General features: G+C 47.6%; 1 protein-coding gene across 3 annotated transcripts; it reads left to right on the top strand.

The window, feature by feature from the left end:
• Nucleotides 1–1,676: 1,676 nt before the first annotated feature.
• Nucleotides 1,677–11,420, top strand: LOC139355047 (E3 SUMO-protein ligase ZBED1-like). 3 transcript variants are annotated; one of them, XM_070999333.1, is made up of 3 exons: nucleotides 1,677–7,236; nucleotides 7,298–8,883; nucleotides 8,936–11,420. In XM_070999333.1, the coding sequence occupies exon 3, from the start codon at nucleotides 10,077–10,079 to the stop codon at nucleotides 10,578–10,580; it is 504 nt and encodes a 167-aa protein (XP_070855434.1). In that variant the 5' UTR covers nucleotides 1,677–7,236; nucleotides 7,298–8,883; nucleotides 8,936–10,076; the 3' UTR covers nucleotides 10,581–11,420. The 3 variants fall into 3 exon arrangements, with proteins under 3 accessions (XP_070855434.1, XP_070855433.1, XP_070855435.1); XM_070999332.1 differs by having other exon boundaries at nucleotides 2,191–7,236; nucleotides 8,936–9,185; XM_070999334.1 differs by having other exon boundaries at nucleotides 2,211–7,236; nucleotides 8,936–9,185.
• Nucleotides 11,421–18,919: the final 7,499 nt, after the last annotated feature.

Here is an 18,919-nt window from a genome sequence, read left to right as displayed (position 1 = left end):
ATTATTATTGACCGGTCATACAACCAGTTTATCGAACCCTATTTCGACTAATTTTCTGTATATAATATTGTCTATTTAATTATATGCATTTAATATATGCATTTTATTTAACATAAAGTATATATATTTTTGATCAGGATCACTAGCCGTGTCGATCTGGCCTTGACCGTCTGTCTGTTCGTCCGGATGAACGCTGAGATCTCGGAAACTATAAGAACTAAGCTATTGGGATTAGGCATGCAGATTCCTGAGCTTCTTACGCAGCGCATAATGCCTAAATCTGTCTACCGCCAACATAACCATATATTGAGATCACGGGTAGGTGGCGCATTTCAATCTCGCCTTGCTACTTGCATATCTCCATTTCCCTTTGGTCCCTTTAGCTGAGTAACGGGTATCTGATAGTCGAGGTACTCGACTATAGCGTTCTTCCTTGTTTTTTACTGTGTTCCAGCTGCGTGCTTATATTTACATAAAAGAAAGTATATATAAGCTGTCGTAGAAGTTTGGTACGAAAGCCACCCGCGCATCAACAGTCATAATTATAATTTTTCCGCTACTGTTATGGCAATCAGTTAATGTCAACAAATCGCGGTGCCTAAGTAGTCTGCACATGTTGAAGTTTATCCCGTATCGTTGCTGACGTGGATAAAATAAAACTATTTTCCTCGCGTCGAAAAAATCCACTCAAATCACATAAGACCACTGAAAGCGTCGAAAAAACTGAGGAAAACGGCAAATGGCGGAAAACTCTACCTTGAGTCCAGAAAGCGTGATACTACAAAGCCAAGAACTAGAGGTGGACCAGGCCAGCTGTTGTCGCCATTCACGCTGCACGATCACACTACCGTTGAAGTATGACTGCTAAAAGAGGTCGTGTTGTAGCAGCTAGCTCATTTTTCGTCTAATATTGGGTGGGCAAGAAAGTCATGTCGTTTTTTTTAGTAATCGTTTTTAATCTAATTTATTTACGACTAATCGAGCACCAGGGTCACACTTTTTAGTATCGTTTTAAAGCTTATTGTCTTAGGTACTATCGACGAAAATTTGGTAATTATTCGATAACATTTGTGGAAGCTATAGCAAATTAAACATGGAGGACCAAAGTGAGCATTTTCGGCATATTTTGCTTTTTTACTTCCGAAAAGGAAAAAAAGCGGTCGAAGCTCGCGAAAAATTGTGCGAAGTGTATGGTAAAGATGCCATGAGTGATCGCCAATGTCAGCGCTGGTTTGCCAAATTCAGGCTTGGAGATTTTGGAGTTAAAGACGCCCCACGTTCTGGTCGACCATCGGCCGTTTTTGACGAACAAATTCAGGCTTTGCTGGATGAAAACCGGCGCTATTCAACGCGGGAGATGTCAGAGAAGCTCAGTGTGTCGCATACAACGGTTGAAAACCATTTGAAGAAACTTGGCTACGTAAGCAAGCTCGATGTTTGGGTTCCGCATAACTTAAAGGAAATTCACCTTACTAAGCGTATCAACATCTGCTATTCTCTGCTGCAACGGATTAAAAACGATCCTTTTTTGAAGCGGATCATTACTGGCGACGAAAAGTGGGTTGTTTACAATAATGTCCAACGAAAAAGATCATGGAGCAAGAAAGATGAGCCAGCCCAAGCCACATCAAAGGCCGATATCCATCAGAGGAAAGTTATGCTGTCTGTTTGGTGGAATTAGAAGGGTGTAGTGCACTTTGAGCTGCTGGGACGGAATGAAACCATCAATTCAGATGTGTACTGTCGCCAGCTATCCAATTTGGCGGAAAAAATTAAAGAAAAGGAGCCGGCACTAGCTAATCGCAAGGGTATAGTCTTTCACCATGACAACGCTAGGCCCCACACATCTTTGGTCACTCGGCAAAAATTAACGGAGCTGAATTGGGAAGTGCTACCACATCCACCTTATAGTCCGGACTTAGCACCTTCAGATTACCATTTGTTTCGCTCTCTTCAAAACTCTTTGAATGGTAAAAACTTTGATTCAGATGAGGCTGTCGAAAACCACTTGTCTCGATTCTTTGCTGGAAAAGACCAAAAGTTCTTCGAGCGCGGAATTATGCAGCTGCCCGAGAGATGGTCATTAGTGGTCGAACAAAACGGCCAATACATAATTGATTAATTATAAGTCCTGATATAAATAAATCATCTTTGAAAATATTGAAAAAAAACGACATGACTTTCTTGCCAACCCAATATATCCATTTTTAAATTCTAACTACCTATACATGCCACCACCAGCAAAGAGAACCAAGGAAAAAACTTCTACTGAGCTAAGTCCTCCAGCAGATGGGCCTTGGAAAAGAATTTCAGAAGTTTGCTGAACAAACGGACTTTTTTAAAGCCAATATGGCTGAACTGTAGAATCGCATCACGACGTTATTAACAGTGATATGTCGGAACTCATGAAAAGAGTCTAGCGTTTGAAGAGTGAGGTCGCGGAAACTCGGGCCTTGCGAGACCAAGTCAATCGCCTAAAGTCTGCATCTGAGTTGTAGCTGTACCATTTAATCAAGGCGAAGATGTGAGGGATTGTTTCACATCCTTTGCTTTAACTTTAAAGTTACTCCTACCCCAAGAATTCGAGATATCTTCCGGATAAAACCCCCTAGAAACGGTCGTTCTGTAGTTGACCCTATAATAATGATCAAGTTCGATAGACCTGAAGACAAGGTTAACCCGATGCGTAACGTGGATGCACTTCGGCGTGAAACGAAAAGCCAGCTTTCTCTATGTTACGTTGGTATAGATTCGCCCACGCCAATCTTTCTAAACGAACAGTTGACTAAAACAAACTACGAGATTTTTAAAGCAGCCATGCACATTAAGCGTCGTCGAGCAACAGTCCACTTAAAGAAGACGGGCAGTGATGAGGTCCTATACATTGAGAACATGAAGGCCCTTAACGACATTAATCCTGATCTGCTAAAAACACCTAATTTATTTCGTTATTGCAGCTCATAAATGTTCTAAATGTTCATTTTAAGGTACTATTTGTTCTACTTATATTTACTTTCAACTGCAATTCGTCGTACTCTTGATATATGTCTGTCATAAGCGCGCAAAGCCTGACTATTAAGATCGATGAGTACCTATTCGAAAAATCAAAAGTCGATATCATCGGTGTTTCCGAAACATCCGATATTACAAACAATTAAACAATTTAAATGTAAAGTTTTGTGTCAGCAAACGTCAGAGTGCAATAGAATACTTACTTGTAGAAGTACTAGGAACAAATTCTCAAAACATTATTATTGGCTGGGCCTATACCCAAATCTACTTGCCAATCTGACTGCCCTAACATGGACTTATACAAATTTTGTTATAAACGGAGATTTCAACAGTGATCTTTTAGCTGAATCTAGTCTCTGCACAGAACTATTATCACTTGGAATTCAGCCAGCAAATGTCACAGCCTTGTCAAAATCCTCACAACCCTTGACGCATTTTTTGGGGATGACGCAAGTAAAATCCTTTTATATGACAAGGTATCTGTACAAGTTTACTCGCGGCATGATCTTATATACAAGACGTATAGCATAGAATTAGGCGCTGAGGAAAACTCCATAACTTATCAGGCCTTAAAAGATATAAACTATACGCTACTGGACTCAGAATTTAACTCTTTTAGCTGGCAAGCATTGTATACAATTCCCGATGATGATTCACAGATAGAGTTCTTTAACAGTAATATTGAGCTTCTATACAACAAATATGTACCTCTCAGGACAAAAAAAATTAAGCCGAAGAAGAAACCATGGATAAGCATGGAAATAAAAAATACTATGAATGCGTGTTCAAACTCAACGATATTCCGCTATTCGCACTCCACATATGTACATTGTACATACATAGGCACATCTTCGTTTTCTCCAGCGCACAGTGGGTCAAGGGCTAACAATAGATGCTAGTTTCAAACAAGCAAAAATAAAAACATAATTAAAAAAAACCCAAAATTCTTGCCTATCTAAGCGCCAGTGTGACCAGACTTCGATTGGTTCCTAAATTCCAATTTATTTCTTGCCCGAATCCCTTTCTTACTTGCTTTATCAGCAAAATCCGCTCTAAAACAATTTATTGCCACAGTCGACTCCCTGACACAGTTTGAGGCCAGTATAAACGTTTCAGGTGCCTCCACGCCAACTTTATCCGCCTGTAAAGTCCGTTGCGATCATTTCAATTCCTTCTGGAAAATGGTAAAAGGAGGATATTTCATATGATGCTCCAAATAAGTTGGTGGTGGTTGGGTTTGATTAATTTAATTTAATGGAAATACCAAACAATGCGTCTTCGCTCTTCGAGGTTCAAATCTTAACTGTTGTTTATTTGACAATTCGGTTATAAGTTAATACAGAATTCGCTGACGGTGCTGTTGGCATGTGGTTGGGGAACCGTTGAGTAAGCAGGCGATGCAGATCACACTTAGCGTCAATATACGAACTAGAGTATACGTTGTTGCCATGTGTATTGTTGTCCACAGTTGCACCCTGTCGATTTCCATATTAGTTTTGATATCCTCCATTTTTAGTTCGTGGATTCCCAATTCCTTCGTTGTTCTATTCTTTAAAGTTTCGATTTTGGGAATCTCTACCTTTGGATTTTCTGCATTCAAGCGTTCTACTGCTACGTATCGCACGTTTTTGACTGTCACCTTGCAACGCTTATCATTAACGCTTATCAACGCCGAGCCATCGATTGTCCTTTTCGGACCGCAGATTGATTGTACACTGACTTTTTCGCCGTTAAACACCGCAATATGACCTGGCTCCGGCTCGAACATCTCCTGAAATCCTGTGTCCTCCGTTTCGCACTCTACCGCTTCTCCGACTATTACGTTCCTCAGGCACCTTTTACCTCCGTCATTTATATTTTGCTGCTTTCGTGTAATGACAAAATTGATTCTTAAAATAGGCTAACAATTTTGGTGTTACTACAAATTCCGTCTTATTTAAAGGTAGAGGTAGAATTCTTTTGAAGATATACATTTATTTTTCAAATATTGGAAGTACCAATGAGAATATAATATCTGTCCCATTCATATACATTATACAGCCTCCCTTCTCCGGAAGCTTTCCCTAGGCGAGATCGGAGAACGCGCCCCGGGTGACGGGGTCTGCTTTCCCATCTTCGGGAATTCCTGCAGTTGACGGGGTCGATCCTGACCTTTTCCTTTTCCCCCCTCCTTTAGAACGACCCTAAAGTAGTCTTCGTCCGTTATCCTGTCTGTCTTGAAATAGAAACATTTTCTGTGAAGCGACCTTGGCGTGACCAAGTTTCATCCCAGCTCTAGTACTACTTTAAAGAATGGCGCCCGAACATGGACTAGATAGGATATGTTAAGGATAATTCCATCCATCGTGGCTAAAAGCACCATCAGTAAAAAAATTCGGAGTCGAAAGAAAAAAGGTTAGGGTCGGAAATCCAGGGAAGCATCAGTTGGTAGGCCAGTTTTGCTCTTTTAAAAAGCAAGGAAAATAGTATGAAGAAGAAACGGGAAAAGGTACAGCCGCGACGTACAGTCAGATCCGACGACGAGAGCACGTGACACACGAAGCCGAACCGACACGAAGTTACGAACAACCCGACACGAAGTTGCGCTAGAAACAACGACAAAAGTACACGAAGCAAAGAAAAAAAATAAAAGGACACAATACAAAGTCGACGCCGCAGCCGCCATCCGGTACAAAAAAAAAGAAACATAGTTTTCTATCCCTGTCGCACACATGGTTTCTCTTACCAAGTAGGAAGCCCGAAGCCAGCCGACTTCAAGTACATAAACCGTCGTCCCCACGAATCGAGATCATTCGATTCCTATCGCTACGAGAGCGAACATAATCTTGCTGCATCGCTACAAGGACACGCCTCAAGGATCACTGCGAGGATACACCAGGACCTGCTGAATCGCTACAAGGACACGCCTCAAGGATCACTGCAAGGATACACCAGGACCTGCTGCATCGCGACAAGGACACGCCTCAAGGATATTAACTAAATCGCTACCAGGATCCTAAAGGACGCAACGCTTTAGGGATACAACCTTCAACTCTCGCTCTGAAAACGCGCATTCTGATCCGCCTTCGCGAAACCACATCAGGATACGCGTCGATCACTACTCATTTTCCTAGGCACGCCTACGAAGCCACCCACCCCGTCGGCATCCAACGCGGTGAGCCCTCGCTTCCAACGGTAAAATGGGTGTTACCTGGATATCATATCGGAAGAAGCACGAACTCGACGCAATCCTACTCGAGCTTGGCCTCGAACTCACCGGTACGGTCGAGGAGCAACGATCCCGGCTCTACGCGTTCGTACGGCAACCTGGACTCCCGGACGCGGTCCGGCCACGGCTCGGAGAAATGGAGCTAAAGTATGGAAATTCCCCATCCGGGGACTCCAAGCCATCGTCGCCGTTACCTCCGGATTTCGAGTCGAGCGTCGGCACGGCATCTACGCACACGATTGCTCCGGCCGCGGGCCACACCCTAACGGTGCCACGCAATACGTCGCCAGCACCACGCGGGATACCAGGATCACCACGCGGCACAACCTCCCAGTTCGACGCGGCCGTGTGCTCCATGTTGGTCGACAAAATGACCAAGTGGGGATTGTCTTTCGACGGCACGTCAGTCCCGCTCAGCTTCGTTGAACACATGGAGGAACGGGCGAATACCTACCGCATCGACCAGAAATATTTGTCCCACGCTATTGTCGTAGTCTTGACTGGCCGAGCCGAGAGCTGGTTTCGCACCAGTGGACTCCAGGGTCCTGGACAGAGGTCCGTCGGAAATTTCTGGATTTCTTTTTACCGCCCAGGTATTATCAACGGCTCGACGACGAAATCCGCTCGCATTTCCAAGGGGCGAACGAACCGTTCAAGGAACACCTCGTCGATCTTCGCCTTCAGATGCGCTGCGCTGGATTCTCACCAGAAGAAGAGTAGGAGCGTGTGTGTGAAAACATGCTACCAGAGTTAGAGCTGCAAAAAAATCGATGGTACCATCGATATTATCGATGGTTGGCCGCCGGTGACCGACTTCGATATTTTTCAGACTATCACGATAGTTTATCAAAAAATTCCCATCACTTGGATTTCGAACTAATAAGAAGGAACGCACATTTTGCATACGGAAAATTTAATATACTCGTATACTAATTTTCTCTCGTATTCGACAGATATATTCAAATTCTTGTGGTTCCGGTGTTGTGGTTCCTTAAAAATGGATGACGGTGCAAAAAGTAAGTGGATAACAAAGATATAAAGAGACTAAATTCACATATATTCTTCATGAAACTATAGGTGGAGACGAGGATGTGGAGGACGTGAAGCAGTCGCTAAAAAAGGTCAACAGACTTGGAAGTTCGGTGTGGGATCTCTTTGAGAAGGGCAAAGATAAAAAGACAGCCAAACGCCGTATATGCAAGAAGGTGTACAAGACAAGTGGAAACACCAGCAACCTTGCTGATCATCTCAAGAGATTCCACCCGACCCAAAATCAGTATCAGCCAGCACAAGCGACCGTCAAAATTTTTTTTACAAATGATGAGTACGACAGCAAGTCTTTGCGAAAAGCAAGCCTTGACACGGCGTTGATGCAGATGATTGCCAAGGATATTCAACCGTTTTCTATTGTAGATGACCAAGGGTTTAGGAACTTCGTGAAAGTGTTGGATCCGCGCTGTACTTTGCCGTGACGCACGACTTTGCAAAACGTACAACTGCAAAACATTTACTCGGAGATGACTGTAAAACTGCAGACCATTCTTGTTAATGTCGATCAGTGCGCAATTACAATGGACTGCTGGACAAGCAAGGCCAACACAGGTTATTTGACCATTACGGTGCACTTCATTGACGAAAAGTTCCAGCTGAGATCGGCAGTGTTGTCAACGCAGCCACTCCTATGTGCAACAAACCATTCTGCTGACAACATCGCATCATCATTGCGCGCAGAACTGATTAACTGGAATCTGTTGCCAAAAGTTTGCGCCATATTATCAAATAATGCTAGCAGCATGATAAAGGCATGTGAGCTGCTCGAAAAGAGACATCTGCCGTGCTATGCGCATTGCCTAAACCTCGTTGCACAGAACTCGCTTTCTATAAAATCAATTCAAACTATTTTGACTAAATGCAAACGTGTCACATTTTTCAAATTCAGCTCTATCGCCTACGAGAAGTTTAAGAAAGCGTAAGGAGTCGACAATCCGTACAGCTTAATTCAAGAGGTATGTACCCGCTGGAACAGCGCGTTCAAAATGGTAGAGCGCATACTGTTGACCAAGGAGTATATTTCTCCCGTTCTTGTAAGCTTGTCCAAGGCGCCGGAGCCCCTGACAGCAGACGATCTTGCGGTCTTGGAGGATATAAAGTACTTACTGGCTCCTTTCGATGAAGTTACAACTCAATTATCTTCGAGTACAAAAGTTACTGTATCATGCGTAATACCCACATCGAATGGACTTGTGCAGAGTTTGTACGAAAAAAGAGAGCAGTTAAGAACAAAAGAAGGCGAAGAACTGTGCGCACTTTTAATTGAGAAGTGTAAGAAACGACTGTTTCCCTTTGAAGAAAGGTCCTCCCCTCGTTTGGCTACAATTTTAGACCCTCGGTTTAAGAAAGAGGGTTTCAGGTCCCACTTTAATGCGGAGCAAGCCGTATCTATACTTGAAAAAAACATTTCTTCTCCCCATACCAACAAGGAACCCATTTTAACCACCGAACCACCGGAACCACCAAAGCCGAACTCTTCGCTACTCAATTTTGTAAAAAAAAATATAGAATTGAAACAGAGGTCCAACAAAGTTGAGTCCATAATACAGATAAGGCAGTATTTCGAGAAAATGAACATTGATGAAAATCAGGACCCATTGGAGTATTGGAAGGTAAGTTAATAAAAGGTTTAAGTATTATTCTTTAAAATTTTTATAACTGCAGCAACATGAATTAGAGATGCCCCAACTGGCTATAAGCGCTAAGCAGGGGCTCTGCATTCCGGCAACCTCGACGGAATCGAAAAGGATGTTTTCCAAGGCGGGCCTAACAATCTCTGATCGACGGGCGTCACTGAAGCCAAAAACCGTTAACAAAATGTTATTTGTTAACAAAAATTGGGTTTTAACCAAAGAAATGTGATTTAATTTCTCCTTCCAAATATGTACTAAAAAAGATCAAACTTGAATTTAAACTAATTGCGTTTTTAATTGTCAATAATTGAAAATGGAAATTTCCATAATTGCTCAACTTTCATAAAATAATTTTTTTCTTAAGGAATACCCCTATTATATTGCTTTTACATGAATACCCTTAATGTTTATATTTGAGTGATATTATCGCGATAGTATCGAGGTTTAGTCCACAAACTATCAAAACTATCGATGGGGCTACCATCGATGTTTTTGCAGCTCTAACCTGAGTACCAGATATTCAAGCGCCCCCAAGACTTTCGGACGTTGACCGAACTCACCCACCTGGTTGTCGCCCGTAGCCGAGGAGGCCGGACTAGCCGAGGATATATGGACACCGAGAACGCATCTGATCGCGCCCGCGGAATGTACCTAATGACGCCATCAGACAGAACGTTGCACGGAACCAGGGTCAGCGGCCCCGAGCCTCGGGAGAAGCGATTGATGTCAGCACCTCCTGCCGAAACTGCGGCCAGGCTGTTCACTACGCTACGGAATGCCGGAATCCCAGAGTAATCTTTTGCTGGGACTGCGGCCGACGCGATCTGCGGACCATCGACTGCTGTCGGAAACAAGGATCGGAAAACGGGCAAGGGCCTCGAGTATCCGGGAGTTATCCGAGGAACCCACCGATCCCACAGAGACAGTAACCAACCCATTCGTACGGGATCAGGGTCACGGTCGATGGGCACTCCCTCAGCGCTATATTGGATACGGGGGCCTCGCACAGCTTCGTAAACAAACGCCTAGCGAGGAAGTTAGACAACGGGAGAAATCTTCGAACCATACGCTCTCAGGTGAAATTAGCCGAAGAAACCGGTAGGGAACTGACACGGGCCCTGAGGGCAGCAGTCCAATTAGGAGAAGCAAGGGTCATCATTTCCATCCTCATCATGCCGGACGTACTGGATGACCTTCTTCTAGACATGGATTTCTTATGCAGCAGCGGAGCAACGCTTCAATGTGGAGGCCAGGCCCTTACACTGCGGCCCTCCGCCAGAACCAGATCCGTGGCGCCCCGCGAAACGAACCCAGACCTCGCACGGACGCAACCAGAGCAGCAGGAGAACCACGACGAAGCCGTCGCACGGACACCAACAGAGCAGCAGGAGAACTACGGCAACACAGACAATACAAAGCTCCACAAGTACCGCAAGAAAACCATCGACAAACCGCTCCTAGGGCACGTACAGAGAACCGCCAGCGCACAACCCCACGGGTACCGCCCGGTAACTACAGGGCGCGTCCAAGCCGTAGGAACCCGGCAGCTCCGATCACTGACGTGGAACTGGGAGCAACCACGACCTGGGCCACAGCGTTACCCGCTCCTGACGCTTCAGCCGTCCAAACCCTTTTCGCCGCGCGGCAAGGAATCCGGCTATGAGAGCGGACCTTAAAAATGGGTACTGGCAGATTCCAGTAGCGCCCGCCAGCCGTGAGTACACCGCATTCACAGTTCCAGGCCGGGGCTTATTTCACTGGAAGGTTACATTTGGCACCGGTAACCTCTCAGCGAGTCCTGGATACTGTCATCTGCCCGGACATGGAACCGCATGCTTTCGCATAATTAGACGATATCATCGTAATCGGGACCACACTCAAGGAGCATGTCCGGTTGAATCGAGACAAGTGCCAGTTTTTCCAGCGAAGCTTGAGGTACCTAGGCCACGTTATCAGCGAAGCCGGGATACAAACCGACCCTGATAAGGTCGCAGCCATCCGAGAACTGACACCGCCGACGAACCTAAGGGAGCTTCACCGATGTCTTGGGATATCTTCCTGGTACCGTCGCTTCGTTCCCAACTTTGCGGACGTAGTCGAGCCGATGACATCTCTACTTAAGAAGGATCGGAAATGGGAGTGGACAAAGAAGCAGGAGCAGGCCTTTCAAGGATTGAAGACTTTGCTGACCGAGGCTCCGATCTTAGCAAGTCCAGACTTCGAGGCGAAGTTCGTGATTCAAACCGACGCGAGTGAATATGGTGTAGGGGCAGTACTTACCCAATCCATCAACTGGCAAGAACGGGTGATCGCGTATGCCAGCCGCCGGCTGAGCACGGCGGAGCGCAACTATTCCGTGACGGAGAAAGAGTGCCGGGCGATCGTGTGGGCCGTCCGCAAGATGCGCTGCTACGTCGAGGGATACCGCTTTGAGGTACTCACCGACCACCACTCGCTAAAGTGGCTGAATTCGATCGACAACCACACGGGCAGGATCGCTATCGATATCAACTACCGCTGCCCTATCACGCCAACCTCTGGTAACGAATTAGCAAGTGCAGATACAAGGCAACAAGTGCCAGTGGATAAACAAAATGCTACGACGAATGCGGCAGGAGCCCGCCAAGTTTCCAGACTTTCGAGAGGATAACGGACAACTCTATCGGCGCATTGGTCTGCGCCCGGAAGAGGAAGAATACACGCCTTGAAAACTATGCCTAGAAACGCAATACCGCCGGAGAGTGCTGGAGGACTGCCACGATCATCCCACTTCTGGACACCTAGGAGTCCGCAAGACAAGCACACTGGAGGCTCAACAGTACTACTGGCCGGGATTGTTCCGAGAAGTGGCCCACTACGTATGAAGATGTCCTAGTTGTCAGAGGTTTAAGGTGAGTCAGGAGAAGCCAGCCGGAAAGATGTTTACGCGGCAAGTCGACGAACCGTTCCACGTTTTGTATGCCGACTTTGTTGTGCCATTACCACGTTGAGCCTCTTCGGGACCCCGAGGACCTTCATCTGTGATAATGGAACACAATTCACGATCCGAGCATTTCAAGCATTTTGCAAGTCCCTGGGAACGGAGTTACAGCACACCGCACCCTACACGCCACATCAGAGTCCAAGGAACGGGCGAATCGAACCGTGAAGGCGATGATAGCACAGTATCTCGGAGACACACCGCAGAGCAGCTGGGACCACCTGCTCCCGGAGATCTCGCTGGCCGTAAAGAGCAGCGTGTCGGACACCACGGGATTTAGCCCGGCTTTTCTCGTGCAAGGGCGGGAGCCGCGTCTACCCAACGCTCTGCATTCCGAAGTTACGCAGGGAAGAGGAACTGCGCAGGTCCCACCTACAGAGAGGAGGGAGCAGCTCCATAACATCTTCAAGGTCGCCAGGGAAACGCGGAACGAGCCACAGCGGAGCAGGGCAGACACTAACTGCGGCGACGGGTGTGGAAACCACCACTAGGATCGCTGGTACTAGTACGCCGCCACGCCTTGTCAAACGCCGCCGAGGGTTTTGCCGAGTCATAAAATTTCCGTCCCCAAATATCGTCAGCTTACAGATCCCAGGAAGCCGACGCTGCCGCACCGCCAGTTTAAGAAACCTGAAACCATATCACCAGGATGAGGACGACGACGACCACGACAGGGACCATGAGTCAGAAAGAGTCGGCGAAACCGCAAACAACCAGGATGACCACCACAGTCGTGCCCCGTCCGAGGAGACCAGGGTGTCTTGGGGGTCACTTGCCGATGAGCGCACTCGTCCAGCGTCCCCACCCCCCCATTGGGGGAGCCGACCACCCGGTCGGCTCTCCTCGACCCGGGCACAATCACCAAAAATCCAGCATCCGCTAAAATTAACACCTGGACGACCGAGGAATACAGGAGACGAGGCTGGGAGCCGCTCTCCGCACGACAAGCACCCAGAAAGTACTCACGTTATACATTCTCCACAGCTCAAAATCCGATTATCAAGAGTCCATTTCAAGATACATTAGAGGAAGAGAGTTTGATAATGCCACAACCGACATCGAATTGTAAACGTAGTCACCAGCATGGTCGATGATCCGCCAACGCGCGCCGATCCTCGGAGACATACCTACACCTACACACCTACGAGGCACCACAGGCCGTCATCGGGCGATCACCGCCACCGCTCGTCCCGATCGCTGACGAGATTGTATCTTGGCCAACCCACACGCACAGCGAAGAACCACCGACCGCCCTCGCGACCCACACGGGCAGTAACGCACCATCGAGCGCAGCCACAACCCGCATCCACAGCGAAGCTCCACTGGCGGTAATCTTGTCCTGGCCGCCGCCGCTGATAGCGATCGTCGCCAGACCTGAGCGCTCGCCTCCAATCAGCCCTTCCTGGTGCGAGGGGATGTTCCACGAGGACATGATGGGAGCACTGCTGGAGGACGAAGAAGTGTCCATCACCCTACGATTCGGGACCTCCCACATCGAGGCGAACCCTCCGCGTCGTGACAACGAGGATTCGGTACCGACGCCGGTTCGCCGAACCGACAGAACATCTCGGAAAGGGTGGTCGTCGAGGTAAGCTCCGGGGACGAAGACTCGAGACCGCTCGCCGAGTATGCCATCCTCATCCCAGACGAGGGGGGCTACGTGACGAGGAAAATACCCTCCCACCGCTCAGGTTCGAGACACCGCCACCGACGTATGAAGAGTTGTTCAGAACAGGGACAGACCCTATCATACTATGAATGCGTGCTTAAACTCAACGCTATTCCGCTATTCGCACCCCACATGTACATTGTACATACATACGCACTTCTTCGTCCAGGGCTAACAATAGATGCTAATTTCAAACAAGCAAAGATAAAGTCATAATAAAAAAAAATCCCAATATTCTTGCCTATCGGAGCGCCAGAATGATCAGGCTTCGATTGGTTCTTAAATTCCAATTTATTTCTTGCCCGTATCCTTTTCTTACTTGCTTTATCAGCGAAATCCGCTCTAAAACAATTTATTGCCACAGTCGACTGCCTGAGAAAGTTTGAGTTAAGTATAAACGTTCTAGATGCCTCCACTCCAACTTTATCCGCCTGTAAAGTCCGTCGCGATCATTTAAATTCCTTCTGGCAAATGGTAAAAGGAGGATATTTCGTATGCTGCGATTGCGTTCTGGCGGCAGGCAAGTGAGTTACCAATTAAGTTGGTGGTGGTTGGGTTTGATTAATTTAATTTAATTGAAATACCAAACAATGCGTCTTCGCTCTTCGAGGTTCATATCTTAACTGTTGTTTATTTGACAATTCGGTTATAAGTTAATACATAATTCGCTGACGTTGCTGTTGGCATGTGGTGGGGGAACCGTTGAGTAAGCAGGCGATGCAGATCACACTTAGCGTCAATATACGAACTAGAGTATACGTTGTTGCCATGTGTATTGTTGTCCACAGTTGCACCCTGTCGATTTCTATATTAGTTTTGATATCCTCCATTTTTAGTTCGTGGATTCCCAATTCCTTCGTTGTTCTATTCTTTAAAGTTTTTGATTTTGGGAAACTCTACCTTTGGATTTTCTGCATTCAAGCGTTCTACTGCTACGTATCGCACGTTTTTGACTGTCACCTTGCAACGCTTATCATTAACGCTTATCAACGCCGAGCCATCGATTGTCCTTTTCGGTGCCGCAGATTGATTGTACTCGTACATTTTCGCCGTTAAACATCGCAATATGACCTTCCTCGGCTAGAATATCTCACAGTGAAATCTTGTCCTTCGTTTCGCTCTCCGCCGCTTCTCCGACTGTTAGATTCCTCAGGCACCTCTCACCTGCGTCATTTATATTTTCATTCTTTTTACATAAATATAGATCTCTAACTCTGACATGCTTTCGTGCAATAATAAAATTCCTTCTTGATTCATCGAAATCGATTTAGCGCCGCTTGTGAACAGTTGTGTTTACTCTTGTGCTCTGAGTTTTTGTCTTATTCAGTCATTTTTTGCGAGTGTCTTGTGTTTGATTATTAACAAAGCTTAGCCTAACAATTGTGTTAGTGTTTTTAAATAGATCTCCCAATAAACGGGTACGTGGTTATAGTTATTTTAACATTTCTATTAGATTTGTTTAATCTCCTTGCTATGTTGAAGAAATTTACACTCTTTAAGCTTGCTAAAACTCTTTTATTCCCTCTCTATCTCCCGCTCTATATTATAACTGTAATTTAAACTCTCTCTGAACCTGCTGAACTTCTGGTAGAATTTTGGTGTGCTATTCTCTTATTCTCTCTCTCTTTACATTGTAACTGTTCGTGCGTAAAGTTGTTAGTGTCCCACAAGCCACGCCCAGCCGATAGACGATTTATTCTTTGATTGAATATGCAACCTCGCGCTCTTAATTTTTTCGAGTTTTGTGCCTTTATGGTTTTGAAATTTGATCCCAGTGCCAAATTTACTTGAGGTATTTTTCATATTTTTGTAAGGAGTTGAATAACTCCCCACAAATAGAAGCAGCAGCAGATGGCCGGCCGCTTACCATATACGCGGCGAATCCGCGTAGTAACGGCGCGGCGAGGAGAACGAGAGAGTTTGGAGACCAAGGGTGGAGATCGATAGAGTTTGGAGACCAACGAAGGAGAGCGAGAGAGTTTGGAGACCAATGAAGGAGAGCGAGAGAGTTTGGAGACCAAGGATGGAGATCGAGAGAGAATGGAGACTTCGCGGGCAGAGCAAGAGTGCCGTGTGCAAAAGCGGATAACGGAACTCCACCGGACCTTGGACTCTCCCGTGAACTTTGGACCGGGAGAAGAAGTGCCACATCTCGGCAGTGGAGTGGCACACAGGCGTGCCACAAACATCATGGGAATCAGCGGGACGGCAGCTGTGGGCAGAGCATCGGTTGGAAGCGGAACGTGAAGGACAAGAGGGTCAACCAGGAGGCACGAACTTTGGACCCGGAGTGGAGAGATCCAGCGGGCCGTGCGCAAAAGGGAAATAACGGTTCCCGGAGGCCCTATATAAGGCCGCAGAGCGCTGGCAGCTGGATCAGTCGATCACAAGGAGTCAAACCGTCAAGATCACTCAGATACCAAAGTGAACAATCAAACAACCAGATAATCTACAAGGGAACAACAGCAAGTCGAGTCGCCAGAGAAGCAGCGCCGTGGGAGCCTTCGAGGAGCGAGATTGCTACGTCGAGACGTTCGGGATTGGGATACCAGGAATCTCCGAATTGAGACGCAGGTAGCTGAGATCCAGAGGGCATCACACGGCTAGGTCAAGGCGGTCGATTAACCCTGTCCACAAAGTCCTGGCGTTACGCCTGGAAAGAGTATAACAAGCCAGAAGGGAGAGCAGTCGATCGGTACGGTCTCGAGTGGAACTATCCAGGAGAGCCCTACGGATTCGACTTGCGAGGTCACGGAGCGGCGTGCCCGAACCCCGAGTATAACAAGCCAAAAGGGAGAGCGGTCGATCGGTACGGTCTCGAGTGGAATTATCCAGGAGAGCCCTACGGATTCGACTTGCGAGGTCCCGGAGCGGCGTGCCCGAACCCCGAGTACCAAAAGCCACGCGGAAACGTCCCGGACAAAAAGCAAAAGGGTGAGGCTAGGGTGGAACGTTCGTTTACACTAGGCGTGGAAGCGAAGTAAGGCGCGAGGCAGCTTCCTGGCGTTCCGCCTTGACTGTCCGCGCGGGCTGAGCAGAAACCCCAGTGGGACCATCCGGGACAGAGCAAGGGACAGGCGGCGGTGTGTCGAAAGGAGCGATCCTGGAGAGCGCAGCTTCTGTTCACCCTAGTCTGAGATCGGTGACGCTTCCCTAAGCCCGTACGGCCGATACCCCTCGCGTGTCCGAGTCGGTACCAGCAGTCACCAAGTCACGCGTGAGAAGCGAACAGCGAGCGAGCGTCTTCAGGGAGCTGTGAGGATCTTCAGGGAGCGGCGAGGATCTTCAGGGAGCTGCGAGTATCTTCGGGGAGCTACAGGACTGGAGCACCGAGTCATCAAGGCGAGAGGTCGTCGAGTCAATCAGGACCGTCGGAAGCACCGAAGGTCACAAGCAACGAGTCAAGGCCAACCAAGCGACTAAGACACTTGTAATAATATACCCGCAATAAACCCAATACGAACCCGTGAATTCTGTGCTTTCTCACTGAGCTACTGGGCGGTCACGTTAATATAAATTTGGTGGGACGAACACACAATATAATGAGCTAGCCGCACGAATCTCGTAGCGAGCAGACCATAAAAAATCAGTTCGTTACATCTGGCGCCCAACGTGATTGTCCCAGCAGTGAAAGCAATTTAAACAGAATGGGGAAGAAGTGGATCTACCGGCTTAAAAAGGAGGATTTCGCCAATGTCGCACAGAGGCTTAATGTCACCCTGGACGGCAGATTCGAGGACATGAGAAAAGCATTATCCGAGTATTACTCAGAAACGGATAATGACTCACAACTCGTTGACATCTGGGCCGATTTGGAAGCCACATACCACGACAAAGCCGGCCCCAGCATCACGTTAACAACCGCCGAAGGGGACAACTTAGTGGCAAGCCTGAGCGTTGACAACCTACAAAAGGAGGCAAACAGGAGAAAATCAAGCCAAGACAGGAAAACAACAGCGCTGATCTCGAGACCCAATCAGTCAGACTATGCAAGGATCGCTAAACAGGTCCGCGAATGGTCGTTCAGGTTCGACGGGGCGGAAAAACCGTTCGAGTCCCTGGAGCAGGTGGAATTCAGGTGGTTCATCGCCAAAAACAAACAATGGAAAACCTGGGCGGAGTTCATAGATAGTTTCCACACATACTTTCTACCGAGAGACTTCTTCACCAGGCTGGCGGATCAGGTCAGGCAACGGAAGCAGGGCTTCAGCGAGTCGTTCAAAGACTACATGATCGACATGCATACGATGGTGAGGCCACTTAATTACTCCGCTATAGAGACCCTAAGGATCATCAAGGAAAACTGCAACCCAGTCTAAGGATCATCCTAAGGGCATACAAAGTGTCGGACCTGGACACGCTGATGATATTAGCAGACAAGTATGAAGAACTCGAAAAGGAGCGGGAAGCGTTCGCGCCAGAACAAATTCTCTAAGAACAAGCAGAATATGCGAAGAGACAGGAATCCAGGAGACACGGGGACACGACCAATGGTCGACACCTAACCGAGTACCACGGCAGCAGGCAACAGGAGCACCACGCGGAGGCCAATGGACACCACCACAACAGCAACAGATGCAACCAGCAAACAATGTTTGGAGGCCACCAAGTACAACACAAAGGCCACGTGAAACGACACACATCACAGACCCCCAGGAGGCCTGCCGAAAGTGCGGCGGTCATGGACACTGGGCGCGGGGATGTCGACACCAACGCCTGTTGTTCTGCTGGGTGTGCGGGAGAGTAGGCGTCAGGAGCGTTGAATGCTGCCAGCAGGCGGGAAATGCCCAGCGATCTTAGCCGCAGAGAGGCGAGCGGGGGTCGCAAGATGCTACCTCTCCAAACTAACGGGAAAGCTGATCGAGGAGGAGCAGCAGTTGTCCGCAGCGGTGACGATTGGTGGGGGCACATACAAGGCCACAATCGACACCGGGGCAACAGCAAGCCGTATAAGCAAAGAGCTGGCGGACGACCTAGCTGCCCTCGGAAAGATTACGAGGATACGACGGCAAGTGAGGTTGGCAGTCGGAAGATGTGGCGGAATCGATGAGCAGCTGGAGGTGAAAATCCCGTTCGGGAACAAGCGACTGAGCATGAGCCTGCTGATACTACCAGGGGTAGTGGATTCATTGGTGTTGGGATGGAACTTTCTAACACAAGTCGGTACCGAAATCAAGTGCGCTGGACACGAAGTGATAATACCGGCCAGGAGTCGTCACAAGGGATGGCTCGAGGAGAAGTTGTCGGTGGCAGTCGTACAACTGGCAAGCGAAGATGACGACACGACGAAATTCCTGGAGGCAGAGCTATCGACTTTCAGCACCATGAAGGGAGCATCAAACATGGCAGAGCATCAGATCACGATG

Source organism: Drosophila suzukii, unplaced genomic scaffold (assembly GCF_043229965.1).
Source record: "Drosophila suzukii unplaced genomic scaffold, CBGP_Dsuzu_IsoJpt1.0 scf_7, whole genome shotgun sequence".
Taxonomy (NCBI): Eukaryota; Metazoa; Arthropoda; class Insecta; order Diptera; family Drosophilidae; genus Drosophila; species Drosophila suzukii.
Note: the sequence above shows the minus strand (reverse complement) of the source record. Positions and strands in the feature narration are given on the sequence as shown.